The 18,639-nt window shown below is 43.1% G+C and overlaps 1 protein-coding gene across 4 annotated transcripts in view; it reads right to left on the bottom strand.

The window, feature by feature from the left end:
- Window positions 1-673: 673 nt before the first annotated feature.
- Window positions 674-18,639, bottom strand: part of rarga (retinoic acid receptor gamma a) — a 49,414-nt gene continuing 31,448 nt past the window's right edge. For all 4 annotated transcript variants that reach the window (XM_014018560.1, XM_014018576.1, XM_014018568.1 and 1 more), the window contains 7 exons: window positions 6,080-6,228; window positions 5,724-5,865; window positions 4,674-4,837; window positions 4,182-4,358; window positions 3,717-3,921; window positions 3,381-3,539; window positions 674-3,251 (listed from right to left, as the gene is read on the bottom strand). In XM_014018560.1, the coding sequence (XP_013874014.1) occupies window positions 2,893-3,251; window positions 3,381-3,539; window positions 3,717-3,921; window positions 4,182-4,358; window positions 4,674-4,837; window positions 5,724-5,865; window positions 6,080-6,228 (1,355 nt within the window). In that variant the 3' untranslated portion in view covers window positions 674-2,892. The remainder of the gene's footprint in view (window positions 3,252-3,380; window positions 3,540-3,716; window positions 3,922-4,181; window positions 4,359-4,673; window positions 4,838-5,723; window positions 5,866-6,079; window positions 6,229-18,639) is intronic.

An 18,639-nucleotide genomic window follows, 5' to 3' on the forward strand; every position in this document is an offset into this window, starting at 1 on the left:
ACATACATACATATGGTTGTTTTTGTTTGATTTCAAGACTATTTAAGGTTTAAGTAAGCTGCATCAACAAGCTGAAATATCAAACGTCTGACTGAAAGCATCAATTTTCTTTTTGTTGCCTTATGACATCAATTTACAATCCAGGTACTTAAATATAATATAAATATAGTTTTTGTTTGTTTCAACATATAAATAATTGTGGAAATTTTTTAGATTTTATCATCAGCCAATCTAAGTATCTCATTCTGACTTTAATACTCTTTTTGTTCTGTTGAACCATCATTCTCAGCTCCTCTTTTCTCTGTAAAACGTAAAAAAAATAGATTAACTTTTTAAAGTTTTCTAACAACTCAAGATAAAACTGGAGAAAAAGTGCTTCACTTTGAGAGGTGAGGACAAATCTTAGGTACAGACCTTTTTATCTGATGTCCTTGTTCAGCCAGAGACTGTGATTTATTAGCCGTGGCTTCCCCCGCCACCACCGCCCCCTTTCCCTGATCTTACAAACCCCCTACTCCTCTCCTCCATGAAATGAACACCACCACACTCTGCAGATCTTGGGAGTCACAGAGCAAGAGCTCTCTCTGCTGCTGCAACTGGGTAACAGCTGGCTGGACGTCTGTTGGTGTGAGTTAAAGCGTTCTTTCTGAAGGTGTAATAAAAAGTCCAGCACTCTCACAAAAGTAGTTTATTGTGCCTCTTACTGTTTATATGGCTTTTCTTTGTATGACAACAGTTGACATAAACAGAGGATCGGCAACACAAAGGCCATGTTGGCAAAAAAAAAAAAAAAACGAAACAAAAAAATACTTAAAACAACATAATCTCAAAGTTTTGCCAGCATTACCATCACGATAAGATGAGATGGTCACACTTGAGTTTGTGTGACAGCACCATGCCGAAGACGTCCACCTGGATGACTGAAAACATGTTAAAGCATTCATGCACACACACACACACACATCTACACACACACAGTCACACTCACACACACACACACCAAACATGAACAAAACCTGCCCACATTCAGAAGACAAGTCTCACTGCTACAAAGAGAATATTGCTTCAGAGACAGAAAAAGAAACACCTCGGTACAACAGCTCAGCCTCGTTTCCCCAGCTGATCACCCATTTTGACATTTTGGCAATTAAGAAGTGAGAACACACATTCTTCTGGTTTTTTTTCTCCTCAAAAAGAAACAAAAATATACACAAGACAAAGATGAGATAATGGCTTCTGGGATGAGAAGGCAGTTTTTGTTTTTTTTTTGCATGGATTCCAGCACAATCGCAGTCAGGAGGCAGGTAATGATAAAGATGACGACGCTCCGTCCCCCTGAAGAGAGTCAGGCTGACATCCAAGCTGTGTTTCAGACTTGTTTGCCTTCTTGGTACGCACAGAGAGATTTGAGAATCCACACATAGTTAAGAAAACACATAAATATTGCCTGATTCTAGCATGCCTTAGGGAAAAAAAAGCAGCTAGTGTTTGGTCCTCACTGAAAAGCCCTGAGTCTGATCCAAAATGTCTCTCATTAAAATAAAGAAAAACAAAATCCTGTTACAGCTTGCATATGCCTTTAATCCTTGTGTCAATGAGCCTATGTGTGGATGTTTGTATCTAAGCTGACATGAGCATTCATCCAATGTAATTGGGGAGTGCTATAAGGTTGATTGCATTTATGCTGATGTTCTCATCAGCTCTGACATGCTCAGCGACGGTGGCTTTACTCATAAAATATGAAGCGTGCCGAAGTTCAACGCAGGATCACAAAAGTGCTACAAATAAGTCAAAACCTCTGTCCTCACTCATCTGCTACCTCTGAGAAGGAAGTGTAAGGAGTGTGTGCGTGTATTCCTTGTAAGCTTATGTGTAGAGTTAGTATTGTCTGATTGTAGCTGGAGTCCCTGCCAGAAGTCAGATTCATGCTCCGCAGACAGCCCCCCCCCCCCCCATTCCCCCCACTAACTTTGGCACAAAGATACATCCCGCATTGACGCCACTCGTTGGCTACAATGGCGGCAAAATAGGAAAAAAAAGCCAACTCCCTGATAACAGAAATCAATTTCATCAATGCAACATGAACGTTTGTAGAAACTCYGGGTTGATTATCAAAAAAGAGCTACACGTGAGCGAAAAGTGCTCCGAGAAGCTAAAGAATCTGTAGCTGGTGAGGAAGACCCTTCTTTCTCTCAGAATGTCTTCTCAGGAAATCTCCTTAAAAGGAAAAAAAAAACTTGCCAAAAGAATTCAAATACAAAACCAGAATAAACACATAAAAAAGGACAAAAAATATGACATTATATAGATATGTATGGACTTATTCTGTAACTCGAGGGAAAAATTAAAACTAAAAGAACGAATAATTAAAAAGCAGTAACAACTAAAAACAAAAGGTTAGCATACACAATTTGGTTTTGCCCTGTACTTTTGTTGTAATGTGCTTGTTGCAATCGACTGCTCAGTTCTGGAGTCTGGTTTGGCTGTATCACTATTCAGATATTAACAACAATATAAAGAAAACAAAAGAAATTTTCAGCTTTTTCAAAGAGGTTCTGTTATTTTGCTGTCATGTTTACTTCCCTCATGGCTTTGCCAGGAGTTCATATGTTTTTTTTTTCTTCTTTCTGCAGTTTACAAGTCATGGACCATGTGGCCTGAGTTAGACGGTGTCTGTACACTTAAGGCTCCTGTTGTGCTCCGTCGAGGAAGACACAGTGATGTGCAGCAAGGAGAGCAGAGTTTGGAGGGGGGAGGGGAGAGGGGGGAGGGGAGGAGGCCAGCATTTTTGGACGTGGAAGAGTGAGTGAGGTTGTGCTGTATGTGTGTGTGTGTGTATGTGTGTGTGTGTCTACAACTTGTATGGATATGCCTGTGTGTGAAATATTCTCTTCACTGCGCCCTTCCGGCGAGGCCTTTCCTCGACCCATCTGAGTTATCCGAAACCCCCCAGGGCTCCCCGTCACTGTCCGAGCCCCGGTCCCGCTCCTCGTCTCCCAGGTCGTCGTCGTCGTCTTCGTCCTCCTCTTCCGGCGACGGCTCGTTTTCTGTGACCCAGCTGTCGTCCTCGTCCTCGGCCTCCTGCTTCACCACGACTGCTGCCGGCGGCGGCAGCGGCGGAGGTGGGGGCGGCGTGCTTTTGTTAGACTCMGTTTGGTCTTCGAAGGCCTCTGGGTTCTCGAGCATCTCCCTGATCAGAGGAGGCATTGGACCTGGGATCTCCATCTTCAGAGTGATGGCTCTCTCTGCACCTGGAGACAGGGAGAGTTCATTGGGAGATAATTACCAGGTGCATCTTTACAATATTACAAAAAATCTAAATGAAGTTACAGAAGGTGGTAAAAAAAGTGTGAATCTGTGTTTTAAAATGAAGTACTGACCCTTTGTGCTGATCCCCCTCAGGTCAGTGATCTTCATGAGCATGCGAGGGAACATGTGGGGTTTGTTGGGGCGTCTGCGACGAGCATAGATCTTAAGAGCCTCAAGTAGAGGCTCTTGCAGCTTATCCACTTTCTCGGGCTCCTCTAGATCACTGCGGTCTGATGAGTGACAAAAAATAAAATATCTCGTCTTTATGCATGAACAAAACCGACAGTGTTTCCCCAGATCCCTAATCTTGTGACACGTTTGCAAAAACAAAACAAATCCACATAACCAACTTCCTCTTCTGCAAACAAGTAAAAAAAAATGTTGTGCGTGTGTGGAAGCTGCAGTACCTCCACAGATGAGGCAGATGGCACTGAGGAGGCCGGTTTCTGTGTCGTCCATCTCCAGAGGCAGAAGTTGACCAGCGAAGGCAAAGACCAGGTCTGTTAGAGGTCCAAAGCCAGCGTTGTGCATCTGAGTTCGATTCAAAGTCAGGCCGTCTGAGAAGGTCATAGTGTCCTGTTCTGGAGTGTAGCGTGTGCAGATTCTCAGCATCTACAAACACAAGAAGATGTCATGAGAATTGAGTAAAATAAAATATAAAACATGCAAACATATAATATAGCTGCAAAGTAAGAAAAGAAAAAGACAGTGATGGRTTTTAATGTCAGTATTACCTGGACAAACTTTCTTGTACTACCACCTTTGCCCACCAGATACCGACATAATCTCAGCACAATCTCAGCATAAACATTTATTTATGAATACAATTAAAAGAAGGAGGCATAGGACTTTTTGATTAAAAGCTTCTATACCAGGATGTCCAGGCAGGCTGACTTCAGCAGAGTGATTTGGTCAGCAATGGTCAGGGTGGTGAAACCTGGCAGCCGCTTGGCAAATTCTACGATCTTGATGATGCATTTGGTGGAGAGCTCGCTGAACTTGTCCCAAAGTCCCAAATCCAGCTGAACACGGTGGTCTGAGCTGGAGTTCTGATCACACAAACACACACACACACGCACACAGTTTAGCGTGTTGTACCACAGGAAGTGTGCAACCCTGTTTGCATCAATGTTAAATGTGTCAGAGCCTTACAACACATTTACATTTTCCATCATTCACGTGAAAAACAAAAAACGTCTTTGCATGTTTTATCAATTGTCCAGACRCCACAAAGCAGACTTAATGGAGAACTGAACTAGTTAAGCTACCACTTTGTTGCAACATTTTAAAGGTGAAACTATGTTCCTGTGAGTTTTGTGTAGTGGAATACGTTGCAGCAAGTTAACATCACAAGCGTGACTTACGGTGGTGTATTTTCCCAGCTGGCAAAGTGACGGAAAGGTTTCTTGGTGAGCTTTGCTCACTTTATTAACCAACTCTTCAAGCTCTCCACTAAGCTCATAGCTCTCAGGAAGCACCACCTCCTCCTTCACATCCTTCTTCTTCTTGTTTCTGTCATTACGCACCGCTACATGAAAAAAAAGCAAAGATTGTAGCAGTAAGGGGGAAAAAAGTCAACAGAAACTTCTCTTTAAGAAATTTTAAATATTACCGACAAAATATTTGTTCTTATCTCTAATGAAATGTACAGCATGTTTATCTTGTCATTATCACTTGTGTGTTGCAACTAGAGAAAACAAAAACTTCGAAGCAGCAGGCGCTGCTTTTAAAGGGACAGAGTTTTATCATCCACTTGCTTTCATGTCAATCTATCAATCCACCAATGCACATAAGCCAGTCCACTCTCTCCTGCACTGCCTCCTCTCCCTCATCCGCCTCCCATACTTTCCTTCCTCTCAGGATATCCAGTAATAGCAGAGGCACAATGTGATCCCGGTTTTAACACACATCCCACACAAACATTACACCCACATACATGTCCCGTGRGCTCTGTAAAAGGGCGAGATGCTGCCACTTATTGTACACCCAGCGGTCCAAAATAAAGAGGGCACATAACTGGGGTCTTTGATTCTGCAAACAGCTCGAATCCTGCTGCTGCGAACATCTTTGTCACGATTCTAAATCATGCTATCTTCTGTGTTGTCCTCATAAATGAACACAGTGTACGTTTCGCTGGCCAGAGGGATAAGGTTTTGTGGTGAAACAGGAAGTCAGATTCATTTTGTAAAGCGATTAGTCATATGATTGTGTCAGTGCCCAGCCTCGCCCTGATCACCCTCTGGAAGACTCATCATCTGCTTCTGTATTCCTGCTGCGTAGTTTCTATAAAGTTTCTGGCTGAACATTAGAAGTGTGATTAAACAACCTCAAGTGTGAAGCCCTTATGTGGATGCAAGCGTCTAACCCCGTTTGAAATTTCGGTCTTTCAATCTCCTAAGTCATATYGGGCTCACCTTCTTTGGACATGCCAACCTCAAAGCATTTCTGCAGCCTGCAGTACTGGCAGCGGTTGCGTGTGACCTTGTTAATCTGGCAGTTCTTGTCTCGGTGGCAGGTGTACACCATGTTCTTCTGGATACTGCGGCGGAAGAAGCCCTGAAGCAGCAGGAAGCGAAGGACAAAAGAAGAGAAAGAAAATGGTTAGAATAGTTATCAAACAAAGGATGTGACATTTAACTTTGAGCAGATTGCCAATGAGGCTCTTCCCTTTTTTTAACTTGACAAAAAAMGGCTACTGCATAGATGTATGTAATAAATTAAAACCCTTGTTCCACTGAGCTAAAAACATAGAAGTTTATTTTTTCCTCACCTTGCAGCCCTCACAGGAGCTGACCCCATAGTGATACCCTGAGGACTTGTCCTGGCACACAAAGCAAGGCTTGTAGACACGAGGTGGAGGAGGGGGAGACGGAGAACTGGGTACCATCTCCTCTGAGCTGGTGCTCTGGGTCTCCACCGCTGTGAAAGWGAAAAAGAAAAGAAAAGAGCACATGAACACATGAAAATGCAATCTGACACTAATCGTCTTCCAGATGCTTCAGTTCAGTTTACAAATGGCTCATGTGCACCTGTCACGTTAGGGAGCAGGTATGTTTGGTTCAGTGTGTCTAAATGTGCTCAGACATGACAGCTGAGACAGATTCTTTTCCAAATTCTGGACAGAATGGGTAAACATTTAGCCATAAATTTAAAGATAAATGACATTTCTGTCTGTGGGACAAAACTGATCAGATTACAACCTGAAATAGATACAATTCGCTGTTTAAACAAGAATTTCCTGATACTAATAACCTACCAATGAAGCCATTCTTGGACTCATAATTGTGGATATCATTAGTTGATCTGTCTGACAACTTATTACATTAAGCAGAAGCAACCGCTTTTTGATTGACAAGTGGTTTGTCTGATAAAAATAGGCATTAGAATTAGCTACTGAAACAAAAAAGGTCAGAGCTGGCTTCTCCTCATTCCACACACACGCCTTAAAATGCACAGAAAAGCCACGGAACTACACAGGCTCCCAGGAACGGTGTAAGGCTTCACTTCAAACATTCAAACTACAGCCCAGCTGTGACGCCAATGTCTCCTCATGTCACATACTTGCTATGGTACATTACACTTCGTTATGTGACAAAGAGAACCACATATATATACCCCATACACTGCACAAATTCATACAGCACAGACTGTAGGTGTGTATAGATTTTATAGCTCCCCTCAGACACAAAAGCTGTTGCATGGGACCAGAACTTCGACACACATGCCAGTSTGGACAAACTCTCCAGCTCACACATCCCCCCTAACAAAAAAAATAAAATAAAAACTTTCACCCTTGGTCAGCCTTTAACTTCAACCCCCAACTCTGCATCCTACCAACCCGTAACACACAACCCCTATTTTCCTCTTGTTTCCTGGCCCTAAATTCCTCAGTGCAGCCCTACCAGGTTTTAACAGAGGCCTAAGCTCATAAGGCTGCCTATAAAGATGGTCCCATGGCTGGACTGGAGGCCCCAGCCCGGCTGGCCAGCGCTTTATTGGGACTCGGTCACCTTGGGCAGCTATTCACACCGCCAGCTGTAGCACTCAGCCCATAAAAAAAAGGCCAATCATAAAAAGAAAAACAGGGAGGCTCTAAAATTCTAACTTTTACTGCCCCCACCTCCCCCCACTCGCACCTTCAATGGAAAGCACAGAGGGCTCGCCTTAAACTTAACCTACAATCCCCCTCCTTCTTTGTCTCCAACCCAAACACCACCAGCTTGGCCTTCTTTTACAAGAGAGGGGAGACTTCAAAAAGCTTGGGAGGGGGTTTGGCGTAAAACAAAGAATTTGATTCTAAAAAGAAAAAAAAAGAAGCAAATGGAAAGAAGTGCAAAGAGGGGGTGGGGTTCAGCTCCTCAGGGCAGGTCTTGTTCAAGACCAAGTTGATCATGAGCTCTAGTTTTCTAACAGCTGCTATGCTAGGTCTAGTACAACCTCATTAATGATTATAACAGAAAGTTTCAGACATTTTTAATTTATTGCCTGCTGCTACAACATCTGGTTTTCATATACATTTTTTTATTTGACTCTTCACAATCCATACAAATTCCTCCTTTACGAAGTCTTTTTTTTCTTCGCTAGAGGCAAATATGTTTTCTATTAGTTTTTAGAGCAATCCTGAAGCCAAATGTGCAAATCAATCTACAACCTGAAGTTTACACTCGCTGAATGTTTCTACAGCAGTTCTCATGTCTCCCTGGCCAGAATATAACAAAGCAGTGGGGTCAACGAGAGAGCAGAAACCCTCTGAACGTGCCATGAACCACTGTTTATGCAATAATAACATCAGCAAATGAGGCTCCAGACCAAGCGCTGACAACCCCCTTTACAAAAGGACAAACCATATGTGGCGTCAAGTAACGAACATTGACTGACTCTGTCTAAACGGATTTAAACAAAAAAAGCCAGACAGAGAAAGTCCATCCCGGAGAAAACTCAAGACAGCAGCGATAGAGAAAATAAATCAGGCTCTGTCAACACGTTGAGCCTGGTTCCTGCCAGAGAACATGACTCCTGAACCAACCTCTCAGACTGAGCCCCATTCAGCCATCTCCATCCAAATCCCTAGTGTTATTTACCCCAGGGCGCCACGGTAAGAGGGCCCATTCAGGCCACCACTCAGAGCCCCTTTTTCCTTGTCTCTTCAACTCAGCTCATCACTGTTTAGAAAACAAAGCCCTGTAAAATGAGAGGCCCTCCTTATCAGCGCTCCGAGGCCTGGGCTGCTATTTGCATGACAATCCGTAGGCCGAGGCCAGAGAGAGCTGACGACGGACAGATGAGAAGAGTGGAGTAGGTGGGTGGCTGCGCTTGTTGGGGGAGGAGGAGGAGGAGGAGGAGAGGGGGAAAAGTAAGACGRCAGGACAGTTTCGTTATCAGTAGCCACTGTTTGCTTCCTGCTAAGTATCAGTTTACGCCCTAATCCCTTGTTGCTGGACTCTCTCTGGACAAGTGGCCCAGCTGCACTGACCAAACCTAATCCTCCAGTCTCTCACGCACTAATGCACACACAACCATCTGCCCCACTAACGTTAGATGCTTCAGACTGAGTGGGATGTGCAGTACATCACTCTCCACAACCTCATTAGATACAAAATGTAACTGCATATGACAGAAATAGCTGCTCAGCTGAAGGTGACTTTAGCTGGGTCAATTGCATGAAATTCTAGGTCAAGTTAACTGAGTCGATCAGCCTTCCCCTTTGGGATCCACAGATAAAATAGAGGAGAAAATGACATAATGGAAAAAAGATAATGTTTGAAAACTCAGAATTTGCTGTTAATATCAAAACAGCCTGCTGTTTACCCAGCTGAAAAGAGTCCTAGTTTACAGTATACGAGTAAAAGCATGACTTTGCAACTCCTGAGCAACATAACAACTATTCTTTCACAACAGTCTTGATCATTTTGTTTACATGACTCGGTGTGACCTGGCATRTGAGAGGGAGAGGCTGTTTCAGTCTGAGAACATTAAGTGCATGCAGCTTCAGAGAGGTATTTTTATGCTTCAGTCTGTTTATAGGTAAGTTTTCATCCAAATGTATGAATGAGTGGATTTTTTTATCACCTACCATATGCTTTCCATTCACTGTTTCCGTCCACTACTSTTTCGCAATTTTTAACAGTGAGATGGTGCAAACTCCCTAGCAGAACTGCAGCAGCAGAGCTTGCAACGAGATGATATACTTCAAAAAGCAATGGTCAAATCTCAAATGGAAAACAAATTAAATAAAATAATAAAATCACTACAGAAGGCAGGGCTGCAGACGACAATGCACTTCCTGTGTTTCATGGAAAAGCTATGATAACAACCCTATTTACGTTCAAAAGTCTTGATTTTTTTTATTATTRTTATTATTATCATTATTGTTTTACATTTGTTTGCTGGTCTACTTTCCATTGCACTTCTCTGAACCCTTTTATCAATTGTATGAAAATGCAATATACAGATTCAAAATGTACCTTTAGYTTGTAATGCTACGCTTTTACTGACATCAGTAGTTTTCTTGGAAGTTCCAGACTGACTTCCAGTATTCCCCATGGTCTCTGAAACTGCTCAGAGATACTGAAAATGGGGMAGAAGAGGGCACAGTAGGGCTCAATAAAAAAAAAGGTTGGGTACTGGACAGATATTAGCAGCAGACGGGCACCAGATTGGGAAAGGATGGTGAACAGTCGGCTTTCAGAATCCCTGGCATACTAGTTGGGATCTCTRAAGATGCCCTTGGCCCACCACAATAAGGCGGAGGCGACAGCACCGCAGGAAACTAACTGAATGACCATAAGCGCACTGAAAGGTTTCCATGAAGAATTTGGCTTCATGAAAGAGGAAAAGAAAGTACCACACCCTTGTCAGAGGTGCCAGCGTATTTCACTTCAAGTCTCTGTTTCTCTGCCCACATGTTCCTGCCATCGCTCAGATTCCGCTGCYACAAGGCCCCACAGAGCACACTTGCTTCCTTCCTCTTTTCTGTACCAGTCTTTCCGGAGGATCTCCGTCACAGCTTTTGTAGTCACTTCTCTTTGTCCCTTGTTGCTGCACCTTCGTCAGTGTGCGCTTATTTCCCAACAGGTCACACGATCTGTTCAAGGTTTCCAGTAGGAAGAGTACAAAGTCTCTACCATATGAGGTACGCAAGTACCCAGAATGGTTACCKACCTACAGCTTAGGAATAACTAAAACGAGAAAGAGGAGAGCTAGATGGAAAGTCTTTACCATGAGCTGAAGCAACACCTTTTACCAGCTGTCAAAATGCCCAATARGTAGGTTTTCATAGACAATGATGCACATAACTGTAAGGAGGCCAAGCTAAGGTGTTTTTTGATACAAAGTGTGTGAAAACAAGACTGAGAAGCAGGAGGTTTGAAAACTGAAGCCAAGCCAAATTAGCCAAACCATATGACGGACATGCACACACACACACTCCTCCAAAAATTCACACATTTATATCATAAATATCAGAGGTTCATGTAGCACAGAAACAGATGTGGACATAAGTGAATTTCCATGATGCATACACATGAAAAACAKTTTGGCATTTACCAATAGCAGATGGAGGTGCTAATTACAAAATTCTGGACTTCTGGAGAACACACACACAATGTGACATGGCCCACAAAGTCCTGCCAACTCAAGAGTTTTGCACAAAAAAGGTCTATAAGCAGTGCAGCAAAGGCGGCAGGTGGGATAAGCAAGTAACCACAAGGCACATTTTAAAAAGTGGAATTACCCCTGCAGCCTGGTGGTGCTCTCAAAACACCCTTTCTTCTCTGCAGCACCTCATAAAGGGCTTTTTGATATTTTCTTCTTGGAGTCAGCCAAGCCAACATTTGGCGGCTGGTGCCCCCCCACCACCCCACCTCCTTTCCTGCACCACACAACCTTGTCTACTCATGAAACACGAGTTGGCTTCAAACAGGCCAACGTCCCCGTCCCCAATGAACCCGGCGAATAAAGTTTCCGTCTAATGTCCTTGTGCCAAACTTGAGGGGGAGKTATTGAACCGGGAGAGAAAATTCAAGGAAATATGATTTCACTGCAGGCCTTTGATGTTTAGCGCGTGCAGGAAAAAAAAGGCAAGACAGTCGGGTGCAGCGCTGTGGAAAAAATGTGTCCCCGTGTCCCTGTGGTGAGCTCCAGCTGACTCGTCATCTGCCCACCAGAAGACAGAGAGGAACAACGCTCACCTCCAGTGACTGCAGAGTGAACCCAGCCCTGGCAGTCCAGCACGGGCCTGAGTCATTGATCACRTCAAGAACACAGGACAGCTCACGGGGCAGGAAAGGAGAAGCAGGCAGACAGGCGAGGTGAGGAGAACAGTCATCGAGGGAAACCCAGACTCTTTGATCCTCGAGTTGTTTCTCGTCCTCCCAGACTTCCTCTCACCATCTGTAAGCCTGGGTCTCACCTGCCTGTCTCTGGCAAGGCCACCAGCACTTGTTCAATTGCAATTGCTTCCTCCCCACAACAATAGAAACCTTCAAAAGTAGAAGTAGCCCAGCAGTGGCTGTGGCCCTGCTCCGTCAGAGGAAGTGAGGGGAAAGGAGGATAATGTAAACAACAACAGTAGTATTCACTCTAGGACTTTGGGGAAGCACCACAGACCAAAGTGTGCAAATGCAAGACTTCTAGTAGTAAGTGACAGTGCAGTTATTTCCCACTCAGCATATAAATAATCATGACTAAGTTTTAGATTACTGTTTGTTTAATCTATTCTTTATCACAGCTGGGATAAATACTACTGGTTCTCTAATTTTATCTCTTTTTTTAACTAAATCTACTATATGCTACTAGAACTAGAAMAATTAAACAAAACCAAATGTAGAAAAATTAACAAATCAGCAGTAGAAAAGTGAGAAGCTATAGCTTCCTGATGTCTGAGTRATTTGCAATCAACAGTCTTTGTTCCACCAGTGGGCAAAAATGGTGCTGTTTCTGCTTTTAAGCATTTTCGGACATTTCTAGACGCTACCGGGGGCTTTTTTTTTTAAAACCAGGATGTCAGGCAAATTCCTCCGGTTCTTACATTTAACTTGACCCCCTTAACAAAAAAAATTCAAAATTCAAAAGGCTTTTAAGGAATTTCAGGGGCGACTGTTAAGGGGTTAAATTCTACACAGGTGGCTGTTCTTGAAGTGGCACAAGAGTCATTTCACAGGTCGAAGTCACTCTGGGAAACTTCTGCTTTGAGTGATTCGAGGAGCAATAACGCACATCAGAAATTTTCACTTTTGCTTGGCAACCAACCGCCCGACTTGTTGCCCAACTCTGCGTCTGGGTGGAGACTGTCAAGAGTGCTGACAAGAAACTCAGATTCAGGCCACACAGTGATTCATTGCCTTTTTCTGACAGGAACATGCAGAAACAGTGTGTAATTTCTTTGGTATTCAGACAATGCAAATGTGCATAAAATGTTGCTGAAAGGAGGCTGCACTGCTCGAGTCAGTTCTTTTAAAGAACAATACATCTAATCAACTCCTGACTAATTTTCTTTCTTTCTTCCTGTTTGACTGGCTGTGTGTCTGTCAGGTTTGTTCTCATTGCGTGTTTTTTTTTTGACTGTTCACACACCGAAGCAGAAGCCATTAGGTTCAGGTCTGATCACAGGACAGTTACCATCAGTCACAGGTCACGCTACAGTGGGAACTTATCTTCTTGTTTGTATGCACTGAGGAGCATGTGCTTTTTTCTGCTCATGAGCGTGTCATGTGTGTGAGTGAAAATGCCCCTTTTGTGCCAGATTCAGAGAGGAAAAAAACTTCACTTCAGAGGCTTACTGTAGCACTGAGCTAATGTAGCTTTAGTAACTTTTTAATTGTGGTTTTTCTGCAATAAGTTGATTTCTGTGTAAAGAAAATTATTAAAATACATTCATATCACCTTTTTTATATCAGTCAGGCTCTGCCTTAACACTGTTTATAGGTATGGTGTTTATACCTATAATAGCCTTATACTAAAGACAACTCAGCATTACTGAAACTGTGCTTCCTTTTTGYAACTATATAGTCCAGAGAAGCCCAAAGTGGGGCYCGCKGGCCAAATTTGGCCCGCCAAGCCATTTGATTTGGCCCATCAACAGTTGCCAAAGGTACAAGKTTGTAACCTGTTATCCTATAGGTAGAAACAGTATTTCCATTGGTCAAAYGACYATAYAAAAGGGCTGTAGTGAAGGTAGTTTTCATTCATGGTGCTGACATATCTTTGATTTATTAGGATTAAACATGAAACATGAAACGACAACAAGAAATATTTAGTTCAGATTTAACCCCACATGTAGATTTGCACACTTTATAAGGCCACAAAAACTCATATTTTATCAATTTATAAAATGTCCAATGAGCCTTTGCTACTTGAGTGTATGGCAGACTTTCTCCAAGTGCACAGTCTAAAACAAAAGAGGGCCATTGCACAGCTTAATTGTTAAAAATAAAGGACTTTAAAAAGTATTTGTATTTCATGTATTATATAACTGCATTTGGCCCGCAGCCATGGACAGATTTTCATTTTGGCTCCCTCGGGAAAAATGTTTGGGCACCCCTGATATAGTCAATTAAATCAGACACATGAATCTAATTAAGACTAGTTCCACAAATAATCTGTACAATGCGAATGTGTTTGCACAGTAAAAGAGAAAAACGGAATCTTACAAAACTACTGGCCAGATGTGTAAAAAGTTCCCATAATAAGATCAATGTTTCCTTATTTGATTTCTTGCCGTTTGGATTTTTTTTGCCAAAYGCTCCCAAACGCACAGGAAGCACATTCAACATTTCCTGAACGAACAACAGTAGGTGCACAATTAGTAGCATTCCAGTGTGCAAACTTGTTCCTCCTCACCGAACATGGCCAAAATACACACACACATGAAAAACACCTTCGCATTGAAATGGGCATGATGTAGACATACAAACAAATGAACTAATGCACCATTACCAGAAGGATGTTCATGGCAGTTGCACAAATACACACACATGCACACATAGATTTTGACTAATGTTTGTGGAAAAACAACTCCAACGGGCTTCCCTCCCGCCCTTCTCTAACCCTTCAGTCACTCTCCACCCGTGAACTCAGGATAATAGCTGTCCAACACCAGTCGCTCGCCACCCCTTGCCAAACATCATCGGCTGCGTAAACACAACCCTGTCACACACAGGCGCAGGGCAGTCCGGCTGGTCTAGGTTTCTAGAGCCGGACTGGCTGGCTGTGCGAGGCCTCCTCATAACATTCGAGTCAAACCGTCAGTCAATAACACACCAGTGCCAGGACTGCGCTGTTCATATTCAGGTCCCACGGCTCTCCGTGTTGGCATGCACATACATGCTGTAAACAACCACATGTGTGCATGAATACATCATGTGCTAACTCTCAGGTGAATGCATTATCTCGCACGCATTCAAATACAGTCTGCTGACAGCCCACGCCTCTGTTCAAGGGAAAATGTGCCTGGCAGCCAGAGAGCTGTTCTCAGTAAACAGCTACAATGGCAGCCACCAGACATGGGTGTCAATGGCGGGAAGCAACAGTAATTCTGGGACCGGCAAACTATTGTGCAAGAACTTACAAAAGTTCACATTTAATTCGCAGCCAGAGCTCAAAACACTGATGACAACTGTTGGCCTCACAAAACAGCTGCTTTGAAATCTGCCAGCTGAACACAATTCCTTGTCATGCCACGGAGTCAGCACACTTGTGAAATTTACTGATAAGGAAACAAAACACCAAATTTCAGCAGGAAAACACAAGCAGCCAGACGTGAGGCTTTTAGTCACCACACTGTAGCTGAGGAGCTTTATTTACAGTGGTGTGACTGAYGCGGCAGAGGTGCTATAAACTGCCATTAGAGCAGAGCTGGATTCCAGCACAGGCCTGAGGAATCCAACCTGGCACATTGTCTGTCTCTGGGCTTGACACAGCAGTCTGGGTGCCCAACGCCAGTCCGGCAGACATGTAAACACTGCACATACTGACATACAGGAGTTTTGAGTTCACTCCTCRCATGCAAACACACCGCTCCTCGTTTTCTCGTTTCTATGAATAAGCATAACCACATGTGAAAACTGGACTTGTGGGAAAAAAAAGTTAAAGCAACTGCTGGGACTGACTGTGTTTATTTTTAGGCTATGTTGCCCATTAATGGGTTTGGCTATTAATGTGAGACGGAACGAAGGGGTGTAGCAGTGCCGCACAAGTAGATCTTTAAAATGGCTTCATGCAATAAAAATGTCTTCCACTTTGTAATGTTGCAATGATACGTTGGTGTTCGGAGAATGTGTCTGTCATGAATYTCAGCTACTACCACATTAAATTTTAGCTCATTATTTGACATTTTTGACTAAGTTATAGCCTTTTCTGTATATCTTATACTGTCACATTGAATCAAGTTGACTGTCCTGCTTTCAATGCAGTGGGCTATTAAAGGAGTCACTCAGTGGACAATAAGAAATTACAAAACAAAAACAGAATTTTTTTTACAGTTCATTTAGTCGCCATCATCATTAAAAAATCTTTGAAACTTCACCTCAGTGTTTTATCATTATCTTGGAAGAATCAACAAAATGTATATTTAACAGTAGCATTTCCTTGTCAGAACTGCAGCTAAATTCGTTTTAATCTCTCTTGCTCTCCTCCATGTGCGAACACACACCTCCTCCTATATCAAAAGATACCCCCCTCCATCTATTCCTAGCCCAGCCCCCCTTCAGGCATTCTAATCTTTTAATTAAATCTGTTGTAATTATAACAAAATAACTGCAGACTTCCATCAGTGAAAGAGAAAATGAATGGGCCAGAACGAGCCAGCAGTCACAAGAAGCTCCTATTTCTTTGCTGCAGRGATCTATACCCCTATTTCAATTAGCGCCTCAGTTCACCTCTGAACACATTGAGGGAAAACAAAGAAGCCCGTGCGCCTGTAAATGTGTGTATGACGCTGCCAAAAACAATCCGTTTTCCTCAGGCTCTCACATGTATCGCTTGTGAGCATCACAGGGGTAAAACAGTGCTCGAAAAGACCAAGCTGCGGCCGTACTTTGGTGAGAAACACACGCTCTCCCTTTTTTTAAGTGTAATGGCATCATTCTTCTAACAAATGAACACCGACAGAGAGGAGATCTCTCAAATGGCTTTCCTAGCAGTTGACTAATTCAGTTCTCATTGACGTCTGACTAAATCAGTGTCCATTATCCTTGTGTGTGGGGCAGCTCAGATGTAGTACCAGCTCCGTGGCATAAGGCACTTAAGAGCATTACACAACCCAAGCTGGTTGAAAGGGTCTCCTTTTCAGCAAGCTGACAAGGCCGCCACACATGCAGTGGGTCTGATATTGGCCAGGCCGTAGCCTCTTACAAACCTCTGACACTGAGGTCTCCCTCTCAGGAACAAAGAAGAAAAAGAAAAACAGGAAAACTGACCACACACTTTTAAGTTCGCCAATTGTCCTGGGCTAACAGCCAACAGCAGTGACACTTATTACCTCATCAGATTTACTGCCAGGACAATAGGATATACTCATCTGGTGGAAGATTTAGAGGTTTTCCACAAGTGAGTAAGATATCTGGTACACATCCGTGTTTTTTACGAGCTGCTTCTCCTTTTATTTTCTGTGCATATGATGGCAACAATTCTTTGCTGGAAAAAAAAAAGAGTGAGTTTGTTGTGCACACGGATCATGCTTCACCAAAACGTGGCATCAGGAGCCAGGCAGGTCCTTCTGTTGTGCAGCTGGCTGAGCCTAATGAGATATCAGACTCAAACATCAATTCATCAGCTTCATTGATGAGGACAATGCAAGGCAACTGCCTGAGTAAAGAGAAGCATTATGCTCGTTGTGCAAGGATAGGGCGGCCTTGTTTACAAAGGTTACCAGGCACAGAGGGTTTGAAACAGTACACCAAACCATCCTAAACKTTGCTCTTCTCAAATTGGTTCTCGAACCTTTAGAAGTCGCTTCTCAGACCACCTTATAGCTTTGATTTTGAGAAACAAGTGGGGGTAAAAAAATGAGTTTACGTAATCTGAGGGCTGATTTATTTTAATGTACAAATGTGCATGAATGGGTTAAAAGAACGAGGCCACAGAGGCCTGATTGATTAAATAAACACATCTCATCTTGTTATCATGAGGGCTCCCCTAGCCGAGCAGAGCCGAGCAGAGCTGAGCTGGCTGGAGTCCCCCTCTGGCCTCAGCCTCCACTGACAGGGCATCTGTCTTCATTAAAGCTCAGCCAGTGTGCATGACGGCCACTGAAATGCTGGTGTCTTCACGATTAATGAAGACAGATAACTCCCCCCCTCAAGAGGCAGTAACAAGGAACAAAAAAGCAGCAGGACGAGCAAACAGAAGAATGGAAGAAAAAAAAAGGGTCACCATCACCTTCCAAGAAGCTCGTTCTAACGAGTAAAAAAAAGAAAAAGAAAAAGAAAAGAAAAGCTCAGCTGCTTTTCATCTGATTTCTTCAAATTCTTGATTGTTTTTCCAGTCATATCTGCTTCGACTCCCTCCACACTTTTCCCACCATGCAATWGCTTAGACACCCCACCACCTCCTTCTCCCCCACTGTCGCACACCCACATAGGAGAAGCAGCCACTTGGAAGAGTACAAAAAAAATGCTGTCATATCAGAGGTTTTCCTTAAAACTGGAGATGGATAAAATGGACCAGAATTTCCCCTGGTTTTCTTCATTAATTTATTCACTTAATAATTCATCAACTTATTAATTCATGGCAGTTTGGCTGAAGAAAAATCTCATTATCCATCTAGTATCCCGAAAAAAAAATGCATGACTCCAGAAGGCTGCAGCAGGATACACAAATTCTTTAGCATTTATAATATTAAAACAGCCCATAAGTAACATTACTTCCCAAAATCTACAGTATTGTTCCCACTGAGAATAAAAGATCCACTAAAACTCAGCGTTTTTGCTTCCTGTCACAAATAAAACTCTCTCTTTTTTTCTCTCTTTGACATGGCAAGGTCAAACCTCAGGTGGCTCTCATTCTCTCTGAAACTAGACTCCATGGGTGCAGTCTCATAAGTCAAACACCAGCCCTGACACAATAAAGGAAATAAACACAGCAGAACAGTGAAACTCATATCCTGGCAGAAAGTTTCTTTTATGTGGCAGGCAGCTAAAACTGGAAGTGAAGGAGGGAGGGAGGGAAGAAGAGACTGTCTGTCCCAGGCTTTTCCTGAACTGATCTGTGGCCCCTGACAGCAGCCCCCTTAGCTGAGCCCTAAGGGGTAAACAAGCCTGCAATGAGAAAAAGAGTGTGTGTGTGTGTGTGTGTGTGTGTGTGTGTGTGTGTGTGTGTGTGTGTGTGTGTGTG

The sequence above is a fragment of the Austrofundulus limnaeus genome, unplaced genomic scaffold (genome assembly GCF_001266775.1).
Source record: "Austrofundulus limnaeus strain Quisiro unplaced genomic scaffold, Austrofundulus_limnaeus-1.0 Scaffold3, whole genome shotgun sequence".
Lineage (NCBI taxonomy): Eukaryota > Metazoa > Chordata > Actinopteri > Cyprinodontiformes > Rivulidae > Austrofundulus > Austrofundulus limnaeus.